At 33.5% G+C, this 18,968-nt stretch overlaps 1 protein-coding gene across 3 annotated transcripts in view; it reads right to left on the bottom strand.

Moving 5' to 3' along the window:
- LOC131938004 (uncharacterized) overlaps positions 1-18,968 on the bottom strand; it is a 34,689-nt gene that overhangs the window by 9,090 nt on the left and 6,631 nt on the right. For 2 of the 3 annotated variants that reach the window (XM_059295803.1, XM_059295804.1), the window contains 4 exons: positions 7,993-8,236; positions 7,215-7,355; positions 4,601-4,738; positions 4,246-4,380 (listed from right to left, as the gene is read on the bottom strand). In XM_059295803.1, the coding sequence (XP_059151786.1) occupies positions 4,246-4,380; positions 4,601-4,738; positions 7,215-7,355; positions 7,993-8,056 (478 nt within the window). In that variant the 5' untranslated portion in view covers positions 8,057-8,236. Of the gene's footprint in view, positions 1-4,245; positions 4,381-4,600; positions 4,739-7,214; positions 7,356-7,992; positions 8,237-14,051; positions 14,294-18,968 lie in introns of those variants that run through there. The other variant, XM_059295801.1, reaches the window with a different exon arrangement.

The raw sequence follows: 18,968 nt of genomic DNA on the forward strand, positions 1-18,968 counted from the left end.
CCCCCTCCGCCGTTCCCCTGAAACTGCATTTTTACTTTCTCGTATATACGAAGTATAGAGAAAGTCTTGTAATCGTGCAAAAAAAAAAATTCGTGATTTTTTTACAAATCTCGACGTTTTACACCTCACTGATACGGAAAAACATAATTTTGCAATCTTGTCCGTATGTCTGTGTCTGTGTGTGTCTGTGTGTAAACACGATTACTTGAGTACCGTTACAGCTAGGTTGATGAAATTTCATATATAAGTATTTTATCAAAATCGTAGATCCGTATAAACTTTTGAGTGATTTCCGATAACCGAAAGTGGTACTTTTTCTACTTTGAATTTTTCAAAAGCCTATAACTTGAGTACTATTTCAGATAGATAAATGAAATTTCACATGTAAGTAAAAAATCTAATTCTCTACCTTCTGTCAAAGTTTGAGTAATTTCCGTTGACAGGAAGTACTAATTTACGCTATTTCCGATTTATCAAAAAACGCACGTAAATTTATAAAGTACTAATAATGTTGCGCACTATTATGCACATCTTTATTTGACGTTCACTTGGTGTGCAATTCTTTTTTCTACGAGGTTTTATTCTATTTTAAAAAGTTTAAGTATTTAAAATGGATTAAAAATCATGTCTATATCCCGAGTTGCCATTCCCCGTAGTGTTATATTAGAATATTCGAGAAAGTTTAGGGGAGATCACTCCCGGTTTATTATAATATGTACTGACCTCGATAAACATTGAGTTAATAAATGAATTAATACCAAAAGCAATCTTTTAAAGCCCGAAATAACGGATGAAAGCAAAAATTTGTCGTCACACTTTCCGATCATCCCTTCCCATAAATGAAAAAAAAAAAAGCCTGAACATACTAAAGGAGAGTATGGATGTTGATGGAGGATCCCAACGTTAAAAATTAAAGCAGCGCAAAATTTCAGGAATCCATGTTACATATTATTATTTTCCGTAGGTATAACAAAGGTATTTACATTGTGTTTTATATTTTACGAGCCGCTATCATACGCCGCTATTTAGTTGTTTCATTTTCTACTTTTCAGTAATTCATAATTTGTGAATTCGACAGTAACAATGCTGCCACTGAAAATATTTGCTTTAAAACACTATCAGTAGCTCGTTAAGGACGATAACCCCCCCCCCTCCCCACCCTCCTTTCCCAAAAATCCTACCCCCCCTCCTCGTGAAAGCAGCCCCCTCTGAGTTACCTCCACTAAGTTTAAATTATCTGCCCCTAATAGCTGTCACTAAACCCGGCTCTACGATTGTAATCATTTAGCTTGAACCACAGCTCACCAGACCATGTAGGGATGGGGGTGGTAGGGATAGAGAGAAAAAGAGGGGGCTGCTGAGCGCTTACAGCTTGGTGTTTTCTATGGTATCCATGAAGAGAATTATTTATATAGAAGAAATATATATTAAACCAGCGTACCCGTCCCGCGCGTTGCTGCGGTCTCAGAAGACAGACTGACGCAATATTTTAAGAGGATTCCATAATTACATTAGCAATCACGTATTTTTTTACGCTTGACATTGATTTCTAAATCCAAATAATTTAAATGTAATCAAAGCCGGTGTTATATTGCTTTCATCATAGTTGTTGAGGCGCAAATTCTACCGCACACAGTAGTCCATTGTATCCATAATGTATCGCACTCTTTAAAACGAACGTAGGCGCAATAGTGTTTATGGGGGACCCACACAGGGGCGCTAGACCACACGCCAGTGGTGCAGTAGACAAAAAATTTCCCTACTGTAGGGCGCTCTTTTAAAACTCATAGTGTTCCTCCCGAAGCCAGTGGCGCACCGGGTCAAACGAATTGTCATGGAATGTCGTCTGCCACAGGGTCAATATTGTAGAGTGCTCTTTAACACAACCTTAGGATATCCCAGGGCGCCAAATCGCATCCTGCCGGGGCGCCGGCAGACGCGCCTGATTCCATATAGTCAAAAATTATTGTTGCCCATCGTGTCTTTAGTGTATAAATTAAAAAAAAAAAAAACGTAGGCGTCATAGTGTTCACATGGTAGCACGGGGCGCTTCGGGTTACGTAATATCCGGGGCGCCGGCGGCTGCGCCTGTTGTTGCTTTTTTACCTTAGCCCCCATGCAGTTTTAATATCGCCGTCCTGGATTTTCAGGCGCCAAGCCGTTTATTAACAAAAATCGCACCCTCCAGGGAAACGCCCATAATAAATTTTAATTTTTGTTTTCGCAGAAACCTTCTCGTGAGTGTTTTCATTAACTCTCGAAAGTTTAACGGCACTCAGATAAACGATGTCAAACAGCATCCGTTTTGTTTTTTACAAACTGTTTAGAGAAAAATTGCACCCTCCAGGAGCGCCGCCCTGTTAAAATAAAAAAAAATAACCTCCCCTGAAGTTTTATGGCGAGCGGATGAACGGGATTAAACCGCAATCTACTTTTACTTATATATACCCTATATAGGGAAGAATCGATTCGCGCCCTGCTGGGGCACCGTGCTTGTGAAATATATCCAGTGGTATTCTTAACTTAAGTTGCATGGCCATAGGATGAAAGGTGTAGTGCTGCATAGAGGACATAAACAAACCCACAAACAAACAAGCAAAACTTCATTATATATATACATAGAGAGAAATATAAATAATTCTACATATGCATATATATATATATATATATATATATATATATATATATATATATATATATATATATATATATATATATATATATATATATATATATATATATATAGCTACATTTGGTGACTTCCCATTTTCCCCAATGGCGTCAAATTTAGCACATAATCCACCTATTAATTCATGTGAAAAAAAGCATCGTTTTCATCGTAAATGATTAGATTTTGGTATCAGCCTCTCTCCGGTCGTCGCTTAGCTAATCTATTATCCAAAAATTCAACAAGCATGTATTCACCTGTACATTTTGCAGTTTGTGTCATCTCCCCTCACCCCCCCCCCCCCCCCTGGGTGATAGTTTTTAAACGTGCACAGTTAATTGTATATTTTTTTTATCTGCAGTCAGTTATTAGTACAGTTAACTCTCATTAGTCATTTATTGAACTGGCAAAATGCATACTTCTTCTATATATTTTGCTATTTTTCGCCATGGTGTCACCCCCGAAATTTTGCCACCTTGCGCAGTCCTCAGCCCCGCCCCCCAACCTTGTGACGCCTCTGGTTAGGGGTACTACTTGAGTACAGTAAATATGTATATGTATATGTATATGTATATATATATATATATATATATATATATCGGGGGGGGGTATAGCCCCTTGGCACACCTTGTACCTACGCCACTACATAATCATGTTCTTAAGATTATATAGCACATTCTATGTATAAATTCGATAAAAATAGCTATTACGTATTCTGCAATTTTATATTTGTAATAACATATTGTAAACGAAATGAGTTTTAAATTCGATTAAAAAATGGGCCTTTATATTATGTATTTTTTCTATTTTGCAATCATATCATGTATTACTTGTTGTATAGCCTAGATTCTATAATAATATACTAATATATTCTATATTACATAATCCTATATTATATCGTTTAGTAATCTCTACCCTAATGTTTTCTATACCGAATAATCAATATTCTGTAATTCTAAATCGTGTATAAATTAATCATACAATCTCTAAAATTAATCATAACTATGATCACAATTAAATTCAGCAATCCACTGTATTAATTTATATTGCTAAAAATAATTTAATTTTCAATTTTTAAAGACATTTTTTATAATATTAATTATTATTAGCTCTGTAAAATGAATGGTTGTTTAATTTTTCTTATATTAAATATTTTTTAAGCGATTAATTAATCGAAATGGTTTTATTCCGTTAGCTAGTTTTTACAGTTTATAACTATAATTAGATTCTCAACGACAGAATCAAATGAGAAAAAATCTATAGCGTTATTATATACCGACACTGTTGATAAGCCACTCAACGACAGTGTCGTTGAGAATAGTGTAGGATCGGCTGTTTCTAACAGTCGTCGTTGAACTGTTAAAATGTATTAAAATAAATGTATGCAGTTCAAGTTGCAGCAAAGTGATTGAAAACCTATTGCTAAAATATATCTGACCATTGTCGGCTATAAACGTAGGCTTAAAGTTATTAATTACCATAATTTTCGTTGGGGTATGAATTTTTAAGTAAAAATATTTTTGGAGATTAACACCAGTTTAAATGGTATGCTAAATAATATAATTTATAAAACTTACGTTGGTCACAAAATAACCTCTGTCTGCCGGCTATACAAGACAAACAATGACCATTGACAGGATGACATAGGCTATCGGTACAGTTGGGACTACATCTTTGTGAACAATTACTGCCGTAAAACGTCTCATGGCAAGCTAATTTAAGGTTTTTAAAATATTTCTTGGATTAAATTGATTTGAAAAATGATACTAGATATTAGTTTAATATTGTATTATAGCATAACATATGTGCTTACATTTTCACATGATAGTGTTTATTTAGGCTACTCAATATCCTTTAGACAGAACTAAAAACGTAGATGTAATACAGAAACACTCTGCTAGACAGGCGGATAAAATGTAGAACCCAAAATACCCTGTGTACAAGCCGGCGGCTGATGAGCGTCTTTACATCCTTTATCACAGTCTCCATTAAACCTGTTACAGGTGTTGTCTATACAACGGTCATTACAGCTTTGGTTACAGCTGATGCCCCAGGTGTGAGGCTCACAGGCTGATCACAGCGAGATCAAAAATACAGTTTTTAATGTAGCATCTCAAAGACACCTGCTAAATGTGTATGTCCTTAATTAGAGTGTAATTGTAAACATTTCAAACTGAATCATTATATATGTGACCTCTCAACACAATAAAGGTGTATTCAACAAATGTTAAAAGAGAGTTAGAAAATGATTATAATTTTTGTTTAAAATAATTTTGAATTAATCTCAATGTGGGGGGCAAGATCAGAGGCGTAGCGACCCTTCCCGGCGCCCGGGGCGAACTTTCAATTTGGCGCCCCCCCCCCCCGCTTATATATATATATATATATATATATATATATATATATATATATATATATATATATATATATATGTGTGTGTGTGTGTGTGTATAATTATGTGTGTGTGATAGTGTGTTTATATATAAGCTTGTGTGTGGGTAAGAGTGTATTTGTGTGTAAGCGTGTGTGTAAGCGTGTATGCTACAGTCCGGACAAGGTTTAATAATTACATTGTATGATTTTCATTCCTTAAAACTTTACGACAATTTAATTCCCATTAAGATGCGTTTAATTTTTTTTGCGAAAGATTAGTAATGTGAGTAAAAAAAAATAAGCCTGATCTGTGTTAGAGGGTAGTTTGTAGCTAACGCTAATATGTTTAGACCAGCCTTTTATGTTCTAGTTTTGGAACGATCTCTGTTGTGATATGGTACATAGTTGGATTCGAAGTTTGTTAGAGTAAGGACACACAAGTGACATACAAGAAGAAGTTATCAGAAATATTTATTGTTCACATTGGAATACGACATGGGTATTTCGTTGATTGGTTGATGGTATGACAAAACAAGCTAGAGAAAACAAACTGGAATCCAACGGATGTTAACAGCTCGTAGTCTTGGATTTCGCAGATTTGCCCTGCCTTCTCGCACACAGAGTTTCTTTCAGGCATCTCTTCGGGGGGGGGGGGGCAAAGCCCCCCGAAAATTTTTTACCGCCCCACCCTCGAACGAAATGAAATTTATATAATTTATATATAGAAAATATATACGTTTAACAGTGTCCGCCTCCCCCCCCCCCCCCCCGAAGAAAGTCTACCGCCCCCCCTCGAAAATTTCAAGTGCCCCCCCGGAGAAAAAAGTCTGGAAGAAACACTGCTCGCACAACGTCAACAACAAATGCAGAACTAATTGTATTGATTGAAGAAGCAGTAACAATCAATTTAATGATAGCCCATGACGTTCTGATTATAATCAGCAGCAATAAAATGCGTTTTAACACTCTAAGAAAATGTAGAATTCAAATGCATTGTCAAAAAAATTCAATCAGGATCTATAACTAAATGTGGTCTCTTTTACTGTATGGCTTGGAGCTAGATTACAGACAGTGGAGAATGAAATAAGAGCATGGAAAAAAGTGGTGGTTAGTGGCTTAGGGATTCAAGAATCCGTGATATTTAGTTCTCTTTAATATAGTTCAGTGATCCAGGTAAGATGTAATGCAATCAATCAAAAGTATCTGATCTCTCACGTTGAAGTTGAGAGAATCGTAAGAATCTTACAAAGAACTAGTCGCGTCTTTTTTTTAAACAAAACTGGCTATTGAAATTGTACATTACGCGTTAATACACTTGGTTTCTTTACTAAGTGTTAAGAGAGTTATCTACTCACCAATCCAGTACAAATACTTGCGATTTTTGTTAGCGAAAAAAGCGCCCCCCACACACACTCATCACAACCATCTTGGACAAAGTTTGTAGAGCGGTTTTTAACGTAACTAACTTTTTTTAAAAATTTTACACAATTATACAATGCACAGTACAATTCGTTTCTTTCTGAGAGCTAAAGGTTGTTTATTCAGAATCCTGTGTAATTTTGCTATTCTATTTGGCCTAAAAGCGCCCCCCCCCCTGCACCATCTTGATAAAAGTCACTAACGTATTTTACAGTTCAACAATCGTACAATACGTTTTAATACAATTGGTTTCTTTTAATAGCGGTAACGTTTATCGACTCAACAATCTAGTGTAAATTCTTCCGTTTTAAGTCTCGAAAAAGCGCCCCCCCCCCCCCCATCTAGGAAAAGCTTCAAAGCGGTTTTGCCGGTTACTGTTTCTTAAGAGTATATGTTTTACATTAAGAAATCAAGGTAGAAAACAGTTAAATCAGTATGTAAAGGCGTGTAGCCATTACATTTCTTAACTTAGACAGTTTATAATTCAAAACTGCAGCATAAAATCAGCTTTAAAAAATTTTTCCCACCCCTTTTGGCGCCCCCATAGGGTCGGCGCCCGGGGCGGCCGCCCCCCCCCCCCCCCGCCCCCCCCCTAGCTACGCCTCTGGGCAAGATTGGCTACACATGTGGTACAACAAAAGTGAAGTGATCTTTTGAAAGATTATAAGTCATTGCGAGGGTCATTTGATTCATTTTGTCATTCCAGAACATGTAAAACATAAATTATATGAAGTTTAACGTTAAAAGTATTTACCCTTATCACAAGCCTCCCCATAGTACCCAGCCTTACAGCCAGAAGGACATCCTCCAGTAGCAACAAAACAAGCCTCGTCTGTAGCACAGTTACAAGTCTTCTCACATTCTAACCCAAACTTGCCGGGATCACAGTCAGAATCTGAAAGTTTGTTTTTTATAGAAGTTGTCTGTTACTTTTAAGTATAATCTTCACGTCTATACTGTTGTCCTATATTCACAACAACCCTCAACCATGTGATATTAAAAGTCAGAGGTATTAGTAGCATTGATTTATTTTAAGCTAATCTGTTTAGCTATTAGTAATTACGAATATAAATATCTTGTAATTAGAAATATAACTCCAAATTAAATAATTTTACATAGCCACTATTACCAATGTTATTGTGTTTCTTTTTACTAAATTTCGACTATCTAACAAATAATATGTTTTTACTTGGTTATTTTAATTTTAAAATTGTGTAACTTGTGCATTTAAAAAGAACATGTTGAAGCTGTGCACATAATCTAGTGTTAAAAATGTAGAATTTAGCATGACAAGTTACCATCAGGGATGTACACTAAAATATTATTTATTCACACAGACATATATATATATATATATATATATATATATATATATATATATATATATATATATATATATATATATATATATATATATACATATATTTATATTTATATATATATATATATATATATATATATATATATATATATATATATATATATATATATATATATATATATATATATATATATATATCCTTAAGACTTACCGGATATAATTCTAAAATCAAAGCTGGCCAGTACAACGATACATATTTTTACTTTGATATTCATTATTAGAAATAATGATATTTTTTGGAGTTAAAATTATTCTCATATAGATCCATGATATACTCCGTGCCGCCTACAAAAACAGGCAAATAGCTTCCTTGTCTCGCCCTCTGGACTTTCAAGTTTTTGATTTAATCACCTTGTGAGGTAGGGTAACCCGGGGTAGTTCCATACACTACTTTTCTAAAAAAATTGTAAAAAATCTAAAATTAACACTACCACAATATAATATTGAGTGTATAACTGGACATGTATTACTTATATGATGGCAAACAAATATAGAGATAATTCATAAAACAAAATACAATTTTTAAATATTTCACTTTTATTACAAAAACATGGCAAGTGGGGCTTTTCCACACACATTTTGAAAATTTTAAAATTCATGTTTTTAAAAATTTGTAAAAAAACATTTTTCCCCTTGGAAACAATTTTGCATGGGGGAACCAGTCTTCATCACTGGGTGAAGAGAAAGCCTCAATTTCTTCCTCCTGAATTCTACTCTCATCTGTCATAGGCCGAAGTTATTCGTTTATAACTGTAAACCATTCTGAAATAAAAACAAAATTAAATGTTAGAAAGTCTAATTACTAATGTGTGTATGGGGATGTTTAGCTCTAAATATTGCATAAATTATAATAAATAATATAGGCACAGTAAAAATAATAATAGATAAAGAAATAAAAGAAGTCTATGGCAATTTTACTTAACTTTAATAGCATTCTTTTTAAAAATAAATAGTACTAGATCTAGTACTATTTAAGTATTTTTTAAGATTAAATCATGAGTTGTGAATTACAGAATTAGCCACAACCAGTTTAAAGGGTTTAAAATAATAACTAAACCCTCTAAAGAGTATAAAAAGCAACATGGGACATTCCAAACTATAGTGTATGGAATTGCCCCACACCGTGTGTGTGGAATTGCCCCACACCTACTATTGAAAAAATATGCTTTCCTGTTCTAAATTAAAGGCTGAATCTAGCATCATTAACTGTTACTATTAACAAAAATGAATAATCTTTCATAAAATCAATAAATAATTGACAACAATTAAAAAAAAGACAAAATAAACTATTTTTAAAAAAGTGCAGGGGTTGTACTTACGTAAGTATATTTGAAGATAGATGCAGATAAAATTAAAATTCTTGCTCTGATTGTAGATGAACGCTTCTTTAACAGTATCAGAAAGTACAAGAAATGACCTCTTAGAAACAGGGAATTGTAACTTTTAATTAAACTTTACTCCCATTGAAACTAGAGAGTATTCAGTATATGGTGTGTGGAATTACCCCGTGTGTGGAATTACCCCGGCTTACCCTATATATAACTCGTATGTCTCTCTATTGAGAGGTGTTCCTGTGTACCGGAGCGTGACGCTCAAAAAATATTCGCGCATGACAGAGGCCGAGCAGTGTAAGTGTATCACGACGTATCTACATTACACCCTTGGCTTGCTTAACTTTGTATTGAAGCTTGACGGCCACACAAACCTATGTGTAGAGAATAGCCAATAACATTCGGATCAGTATTCAACCCAGTGTGGTTACACAGTCAGCAAAGTCAACACTATCTCGAAGTATAGTAGCTGCTAGTTGTACAGATTATTTGACTAAATCTACTTAGACGCAGATCATGCTAATTTAAAGAATTGTTATTCACACTCTTTGAATTATTCCAATAACTCGCTGAAAAGATAATTTAAAGAGAAATAAACCGGGAGTGATCTCCCCTAAACTTTCTCGAATATTCTTATATAAAATAACAGGGGATGGGAACTCGGGCTATAGACATGATTTTTTATCCATTTTAAATACTTAAAGTTTTAAAAATAGAATAAAATCTCGTAGACAAATTAATTGTACACCAAGTGAACGCCAAATAAAAAAGTGCATAATAGTGCGCAATATTATTAGTACTTTAAAAATTTACATTAGTTTTTTGAGAAATCGGAAGTAGCGTAAATTACTACTTCCGGTCAACTGAAATTACTCAAAATTTAACAGAAGGTAGACGATTAGATCTTTAACTTAGATGTGAAATTTCATGTATCTATCTGAAAGAGTACTCAAGTTATAGGCTTTTGAAAAATTCGAAGTAGGAAAAGTACTACTTCCGCTTATTGGAAATCGCTCAAAAGTTGATCAGGATCTACGATTTTGATAAAATACTTATATATGAAATTTCATCAACCTAGCTGTAACGGTACTCAAGTTATCGTGTGTACACACGGACACACAAACACACACACACACAGACAGACACACAGACACACAGACATACGGACAAGATTGCAAAATTATGTTTTTCCGTATCAGTGAGGTGTAAAACGTCGAGATTTGTAAAAATCTCGATTTTTTTTTTTGCACGATTACAAGACTTTCTCTATACTTCGTATATACGAGAAAGTAAAAACGTAATCAGACATTTTAAAATGTACGCTAGTTTAGTCTTCACGGTTGACCAACTATCGAAAGACTGCCACTGATAGCTTTCTATTTCAATTTAAGCGCTGCCCCATCTCCCGTTAATATACATCATACTTTAAATTGTACTAGACTACCCGTTATCTAGTTAGATAACTATGGGTTTCGGGGGCTCATCCATAAATGACATCACGTCTGTCAGCACTTATCATCCCAAAATAACCAGACCCCACATTCAAAAAGACGTTTTTTATATTTTAAAAACTCTATTTAACTCTACTTCACCTGCCCAGTGTCCCGCCAAGTCTCAGACATGTTTTTATATTTAAAAAAAAACATTCCGGACACACTATCCCTTCCTATGCTGAGAACATAGAAACAGGTCAACTCTACTTCACCTGCCCTGTGCCCCGCGAGGTCCCGATAGTCAACCTTATCATTCACACATAGGCCTTAAGAAAAAAATAATTGAAAACATTGTTGTAGAAAAAAATCTTTTTACTATTACTAAAGTAATTGTTCTAAACTTTTATAATGAATGTGGTTAATCTACCAATAAATATATCAATAAATTAATTAACGGCTTTAAATTAGTTTTTAATTTAAGGTGTGTTTGAGAAAGTACAATATTTACCACCCAAAATCTTATTTTACAGCTCTACACATAATGCAGATTCTCCCCAATATCAAATCAAACAAACAAACAAACAAAAAAATGAGTTATAAAACGTCACTATTCAGTCAAAGTTAAGCCATTGTTCTAAAACTTTAAAACTAATGTGGTTAATCTACCATTGAATAAATCAATAAATTAATAAACGTCTGTAAATAAATGTGTGATTAACAGTCTGTCTGAAAACAAAAAAATTTCTCTACCTACATACTATTATACAGCTCTCCACCTAGCGCCTATTTTCTCCAGTATTCAATCGGACAAAAAAACAAACAAACAAATAAATATTAAAACATGTTAACAAACTTGAGTTTTAGTAGTATACTAGACTACCCGTCTTCCGTTGGATAACTGTGGGTTTCGGGGGTCATCCATCAAAAACCATCACGTCTGTCACTCAGAGGCGTAGATAACCCCACCCCCCGCAAGATTTTGATTTGCAACCCCCCCCCCTCAAACTTGATGTGCGCCCCCCCCCCCCCTCAAGATTTCGATTAGCACCCCCCCCCCCCTCAAACTTTCAATTTGCACCCCCCTCAACCTTTCAATTTATTTTTCCAACCCATTTTGGCGCCCCCTAAGGTCGGCGCCCGGGGACATATGTCGCCCCCGCCCCCCCCTCCCCCTCGCTACGCTACTGCAGTGTCACTTATCGTCACAGAAAAACAGACCCCACTTTCAAAAATATGTTTTTTATCTTTTAAAAACACCGAAAACACCGATTTCGGACTATCCCTTCATATACTGACGTCACAGTTAACCTACTCAGCTCTACTTCACCTGCCCAGTGTCCCGCCAAGTCTCAGACAACATGCTTTTATCGTTTAAAAAACGATTCCAGCTGAGCATGTCTCTGACCACACTATCCCTTCATATGCTTAGGACAAAGAAACAGATGAACTCTACTTCACCTGCCAAGTTCAGATAGGCAACTTTATCATTCACATCTAAAAAATAAAATAATAATTGAAAAAAAATGTATCATGGACGTATTGGTCTAGAATCTGTGCCACCCGCAGGAAAGCCGATTACACTAACAACTTAGCTATTTACTCGTGACGTCACAGAAGAATTTTTATACTATACTTTAATACTTTGAGTCTCCTTATGCAACTTGATTTACGCGCATAGATCTAGATCTATGTCTAGTAGTAGTAACTTTCAAATTAAATTTTATCTTAAATTAGCCAAACAAAGATTTATATAAAATAAAGAAGGTCTGAAATTATCTAGATCTAGATAGCATTATCTAGATCTAGATCTAGATTCTACGACTCGTTTGCTTAAGTCTAGAATCTAGTATTTGCGTAACTCTTGCTAGATCTAGATCTAGATATTCTAGATCTAGAATCTAGATCTAGATCTAGATAGATAAATCACACAGATTTATATCAAGTATTTAAGGACTAAAAATGTATCATGATTATAAAATGGATTGTATTTTTATTTAATTAATCTTTGGTATGTATCTAACTAATCTTTTGTTTGACCTAGATTCTAGATCTAGATCTATAAATAACTTGCTTGGCCACATGATATTTTTAGATCTATAAATAACTTTCTTGGTCAGATTGTAGAGAAATTTATTGTAAAACTAAATAAAAAAGACAGTTGAAAATTTATATAAGTGTTGGACGTAATAAAAACAGCAAACGGACGAATTGTTAAGGTTATGGCCGACAGAAAATTAGATTTAGAACGCGTTAAACTTTTGAATGGGCCTATGATGGAAGCCGCCATTTTATTGTACTAAAAAGTAAACAAAAACTGTGACGTCACGGTTCCGTCGAGTCCAGTGGTTTTACTAATCTTTTTTTAAAAAAAAGTGGTTAATCTACCTATGAATAAATCAATAAATTAATTAACGTCTTTAAATAAATGTGTGATTAACAGTCTGTCTGAAAAGAAAAATTGTTCTGTACACACATACTATTTTACAGCTCTCCACAATGAGTAGAACCATTTACAATAATCAATCAGACAAACAAAAAAATAAATATTCAAACAGGTAAACAAACTTGAGTTTTAGTAGTATATAGATAGATAGATATAGATGGTTATTACAATTTTACACTCCATCACTATCTTCCCAATATATTTGTTAACAGTAAAAGATAGTTTCAACTATCGCATGCTGATTCACCCGATCCATCCCATATCCGCCGTCTTTTAATGTTTTGTTATATTTTTGTAAACAAAACTTGATCTTCACCATAACTTCCTTATGTGGGGTACACCGTCACTGATTGAATACTATGGCCTTATTTTGTGGGAAAAAAAACGTGCAATCAATAGAAGAACCAACTAGTCAAAACACTGTTTTACAACGATATCTGTTAGTACATAAAGTTTCCTGTAACAACCTAGTGATTTCCCTTTGGTATCATTTTTAATGGTGACGCTAATTGACGATCCATGGTGTTGGGGTTAGACTAAATTGTCAACATATAAATGGTCGAGCACTTAGTATTTTGGTGTTACTACAAAATGTATTTACGTTGTAAAACGTTTCTTGTAAACAACTGTTTCCTGCCATTACCAAATGCTGATAGATTGGTTACATTACAGCAGTTAAAATTGTAGCTCATTACATGGAAAATTAACGACAAGTAATGTGTTGAGCTAAGCAGTGCAATAGTTAAGTAAAGTGTTTAACTGTGCAATGCTACATTGAATACTTCACGGAAAACAGCAATGAGATGAAGTCAACTCGTCAGAAATATACTCGTGTTCAATTTAAATCATAAATGCTCCGATATTTAATTGAAAACATTACAAATGCACCTCTAAGTAATTAAACACCGTTATAATATAGCAGTATTTAACTCTAATGATTATAGATATACATTTACTTCACTAAACATATACATTCACCAGTGTTTAACACAACACATTTTACCTGTGTTCAATCATACTGTACGATATTGCAATTGAACAGGAATGGGTTATGCTTCATTGACCGACACGCTTGTGTGTAGCAGCGACAGTCTACACGCAACATAAACCAGTTTTATGCTTCCTCTCAGGAAGGGGAATAACTTCAAATGCAAGTATTTGGAAGGTGGGTGGCGGATATTATATTCTGTCAAAAATTGTCGCCCACAATGTTTTAATGGAGCAAATGTGGCTTGGCAAGGTTGCGTCGTATGTTATGGAGAAATTACCGGTTTCAATTTAGGTCAGCTATTTTTAATTATAAAAAGTTTTTGTGATATTTACATGTTTCTGTGTTAAAGATTAACATTAATTTCTACAGTTAATTTAAACAAATGCAATTCAATAGTCAAATGTATAACTGTGCATCAGTGTTTTATATGTGCTGTTCTTTTCATTTTGAAGCACTATACGTTCTATTTATTTTAGTCAATAAAACAAGTTGACCTATGGATCAACGCGTTATACATTTCTCAGCTAGGAAGTTTAATTAGGCAAATCAGAATATACAATGGAGGCAAAACATCTGCCATGATGTGTTTGGTCTGTATTTAATGTTTCATCGAACAACCCTAATATAAGCGTCTGTTATAGAGTCTGATATATAAGCGTCCTAATATAGAGTTTCCCAAATGTTGATCGATTGGAAAAGCTTTTATACTGTTGTTTTCAGTATTAAATAAAATTATGGTTTCGAGATAGTAAATACAGGCTATTAAATTATGTTTGAATAAATGAATAAGGTTCTTAAACAAATTTTCCCTTCCATCTAATAATTTGCTATTTTAAGTGCATTAATTTCAAATTAAAGAGTGTGTATCTTATTTTAAAAGATGCAAATAAATAATTACTTTCAATTATACTTTAATTATACTTTATCTCCCTTACTTAACAAAATATGTTCATTTGTGGGTAAACATTTTTTAAAAGTGACGCAATTATTGTAGGCCAATTATCTTTTATCAACAGTAAATTGTTTAGTCATTTAGATCCAGCAAGAATCTTAGGTATTTTAGTATAATGTTTATATTATGATAATATTTACTATTGTGCATAGATCTTAGTATGTTGTATAAATCGGGCTTTCAGCATTTCTACTTAACGCTGCTTTATAAAACGGATGTTTGGAACTTACAACTCTCATTACAAAACAAGTAATATATAAAACCAATTTGTATCAAAGGTTGTGAGCAGATGAGAGTTACTCAGCAAATTTGTGGAAACTTCGATATAGATCGTCATTTCCAAGAAGTTATTTTTTGTAGCCTTGTAATTTCATGATGATTTTTAAAAATTGATCATAAAAAATAGCATATTCTATGGATAAATTTTATTTGCTGGATACAGTAGCGTAGCCAGGATTGTCTCATGGGGGGCGGTTCAATTTTTTTTTCCAGCAATATATATCCCGGGGACAAACTTTCAATTTACACCCCCCTCAAACTTTATATATATGTACCGAGGGGTCTATGAGGGGTTTTGACCCCCCTAACCCCCCCCCCCCCCCTGCCTACGCCACTGCCTGGATATGTATTATTATGTTAGTGATCCAGTTAATAGTTCTCAAAGAGTTACAGTAAACACATACACTAGTAATGGGGTTGCTTGTAAACGCGAATAAGCCTCCCAGAACAAAGTTGTTGTTTTTTTCTTTATTACAGGCATGTTTGTTATATTTCATAGAACGTTGGTATCGTTGGTTAATTTTCCAGTTATTTACGGAAACTGGTATGTATTTATAAAAAATGTGTTTAAAGAAATTACTACACTAAATATCTATATCTACCACATATAAAAGGGGTAGCAAATGATATGTTGATAAGCGAGTCAACGACAAAGGTTCGTTAAACAAATGACCTTCGGCAAAAGGCGTTTCGTTAAAAATTGATTTCAGGACAATTGACTTCCGACAACATATCCCAGACAAATATATAAGGACACATTATCTCAAGGACAAAATATTTCAGACAAAAAATCATAGGACAAAATATACCAGGACAAAAAACATACCATGGACAAAATATACCCGACGAAATATCTCACGGTAAAATACCTACAGTGTGCGATAAGAGTTGTGAACATTTGTAAACGATTGACATTTGATGTTGTAAGCAGATTTTTATTACTAAATAAATAAATAAAATCAAGAACAGTTATACTTTATATGGATTTAATTTATTTTTTTAAAAAACGTAAACAAAGAACTAATTTAACATTGAAAATTAAAAAGATGAAAGTTTACTATATTAAATTACTGATAAAATGAAGTGAACAATAAAGTGATAAGGTCATCAGTTTCAGTCTGGGTATCATTATTATTTAAAGTGTTTGTATAATTTTACAAATAGCAATTGAAAAAGCAATTGAGAAATGGTTAGTAATATGCCAAAACGATTTATCATCTTTGGTGTTTTGTTTTTAAACAATTCTAAATAAGCTTTTGCAGTAAGATAATTTGTCTGAGATCATTTGTCCCCTAACCCCCTAATCTTCTGACTCGCTGTAAATCTGGTGTTGCAATAAATACATATAAAAAAAATTACCTAAAATCCAGCCAATAACTGAAATACTAGAATCTCTCTAATGAAAAGATTTATCCTTTACAGCTGGAGCCGACCTGTGGTTTGGCAGCAACCAACAGTTTCTGTGTCGATGTACCGACAAGAAATGTTTACCTGATGGAACTTGTGATGATGGTACCAGTTGTTTAAGTGAATGGTTTGGTCCGTCTTGTCAATATCGTGAGTAAAATAAGTTTATAAATACAGTCAAGTGTTTGGTGAATGATTTGGACTGTCATATCATTAGCTTGGGTAATATCTTATTTAAACACAGTTGTCCATTTCTTATATTACCGTTTCCTGAGTTTTCTGTTAAATATAATTTTCTCGAGAGTTCCACTTCAAACTAATGAATCAGGCATATATTTTAATAAAGCGGGATTCATCTCCCCTAAACTTTCTCGAATATTTTTATATAACACTACGGAGGATGGCACTTCAGAATATAGATATGATTTTTAATCCATTTTTAATTACTTAAACTTGTTAAAATAGAAAAGAATCTCGTTGAAACAAGAATTGCTCACCAATTGAACGCCAAACAATCTGTGTATAATAGTGCGGAATATTATTAGTACTTTATAAATTCACATGTGTTTTTTTTTTAATCGGAAATAGCGTAAATTACTACTTCCGTTCGACGGAAAATACTCAAAATTCGAAAAATGCAGAGAATTAGACCTTTTACTTACTTGCGAAATTTCATTTATCTATTTGAAATAGTACTCAAGTTGAAAATAGAATAAGTTCCACTTCCGGTTACTGGAAATCGCTGAAAAGTTAATAAAAAACTACACATTTGATATAATATTGTATATGAAATTCTATCAACCTAGCTATATCGGTACTCAAGTTATCGTGTTCACAGACACACACACATACACACACAGACATACGGACGAGATTGCAAAACTATGTTTTTCCGACTCAGGGAGGTCTAAAACTTGCAAAAATCTCGTTTTTTTTTTTTAAAAATGCATTACATTGGTTCTCTCACCCTAAATACCATTTTATGTATTGTTCACATGAATATTTGCTTCATCTATTTACTGATAAAATGTAGTTAATCATGCCAACAAAAGGTGTCATATGTTTAATGTAAATTTGTGCTCTCTTGGATATTTCTCGTAAGAAACTCAATGATACCGTGTTATTAGTTATAAAGAGAGAGAGAGAGTTTATTAAAACGGAAAAAATTCAATTCGTTTAATTAACAATGCGTTACACGTAATTATTAATTTCTCAGCGATTGATACAATTGTTCAGGGACAGTTAAACTTTTTTTTTTAATATAGAACGTCTATCTTCGTTTATACTTTATTAATTAAAATGAGGTTTTTTTATAAATAATTAAAAGAAAAAAAATTGAAAATTGAAAAACATTAAAAGGCTAACTAATGAATATAATAGATAATTTTAATTATTTCTCATTCTAAACCTATCGAATATCTTTTTTGAAATGCAGGTAATCTTTTATTCTTTTATGGATCTTACAAAATTAGCTTTTCTTCTAATAATTAAAAAAACTCTTAATTAAAACTATTAATCCTACAAATATTAGAGTAGCCTCCCTTGACAGTTTCTATTTGAATGTATTTTGTGTTGATTTTCGTTGTGAAATACAGTTGACTTTTTAAATTAATTATATAATTAATCAATCTATCTCTTTGTATATTTATTTTTAAAAATATTATTATAATACTTAGAATAGGTGTTTCTTATTAAATAGCAATTTTTAAATTATTTCTCGTTTTAAATCTTTGGCTATCGAGTTTCATGGGTTTTTAAATTTAAGATTATGAACACATCGGCTTGACGAAAATGATTATATACACTTAAATACATAACAAAATGTACTTTTATTAATAAAACTACACTATTTTATGTACACACATACAAAATAATATTTTAGCGGCTACATCGTCAAAAAAAAACAAAAGGAAACTCCTTTATACTGAATAGTTCTACCTAACAACAAAATTGTATAGTCCTAGAGCACACTAGCACACACATATATACAGACGAACATATGTGTGTGTAAGTAGGATGTGAGGTAGGTAGACAGGCGGAGTGGAAGGAAAGCAGTTTGGCAGGAATAACGGCAGGTAGAAAAGTAGGTAGGCAGGCAGCAGCGCAGCCAGGTTAGTAGATAGGTAGGTAAGTAGGCAGGGAGTTAGGTATGTAGGTAGGTGGGCCTAGGTAGGAAGGCGCCTCACTCGGTATAGTGAGCGATTATAGTAGCTCATCATATTCATAGCGTTTCGCAATTATTAAAACGAACAAAGGTACCATAGTACTCACGGGAAAGCCCGGGAAGCTAA

Source organism: Physella acuta, unplaced genomic scaffold (genome assembly GCF_028476545.2).
Source record: "Physella acuta isolate Inbredline_101_S28 unplaced genomic scaffold, ASM2847654v3 ptg000227l, whole genome shotgun sequence".
Taxonomy (NCBI): Eukaryota; Metazoa; Mollusca; class Gastropoda; family Physidae; genus Physella; species Physella acuta.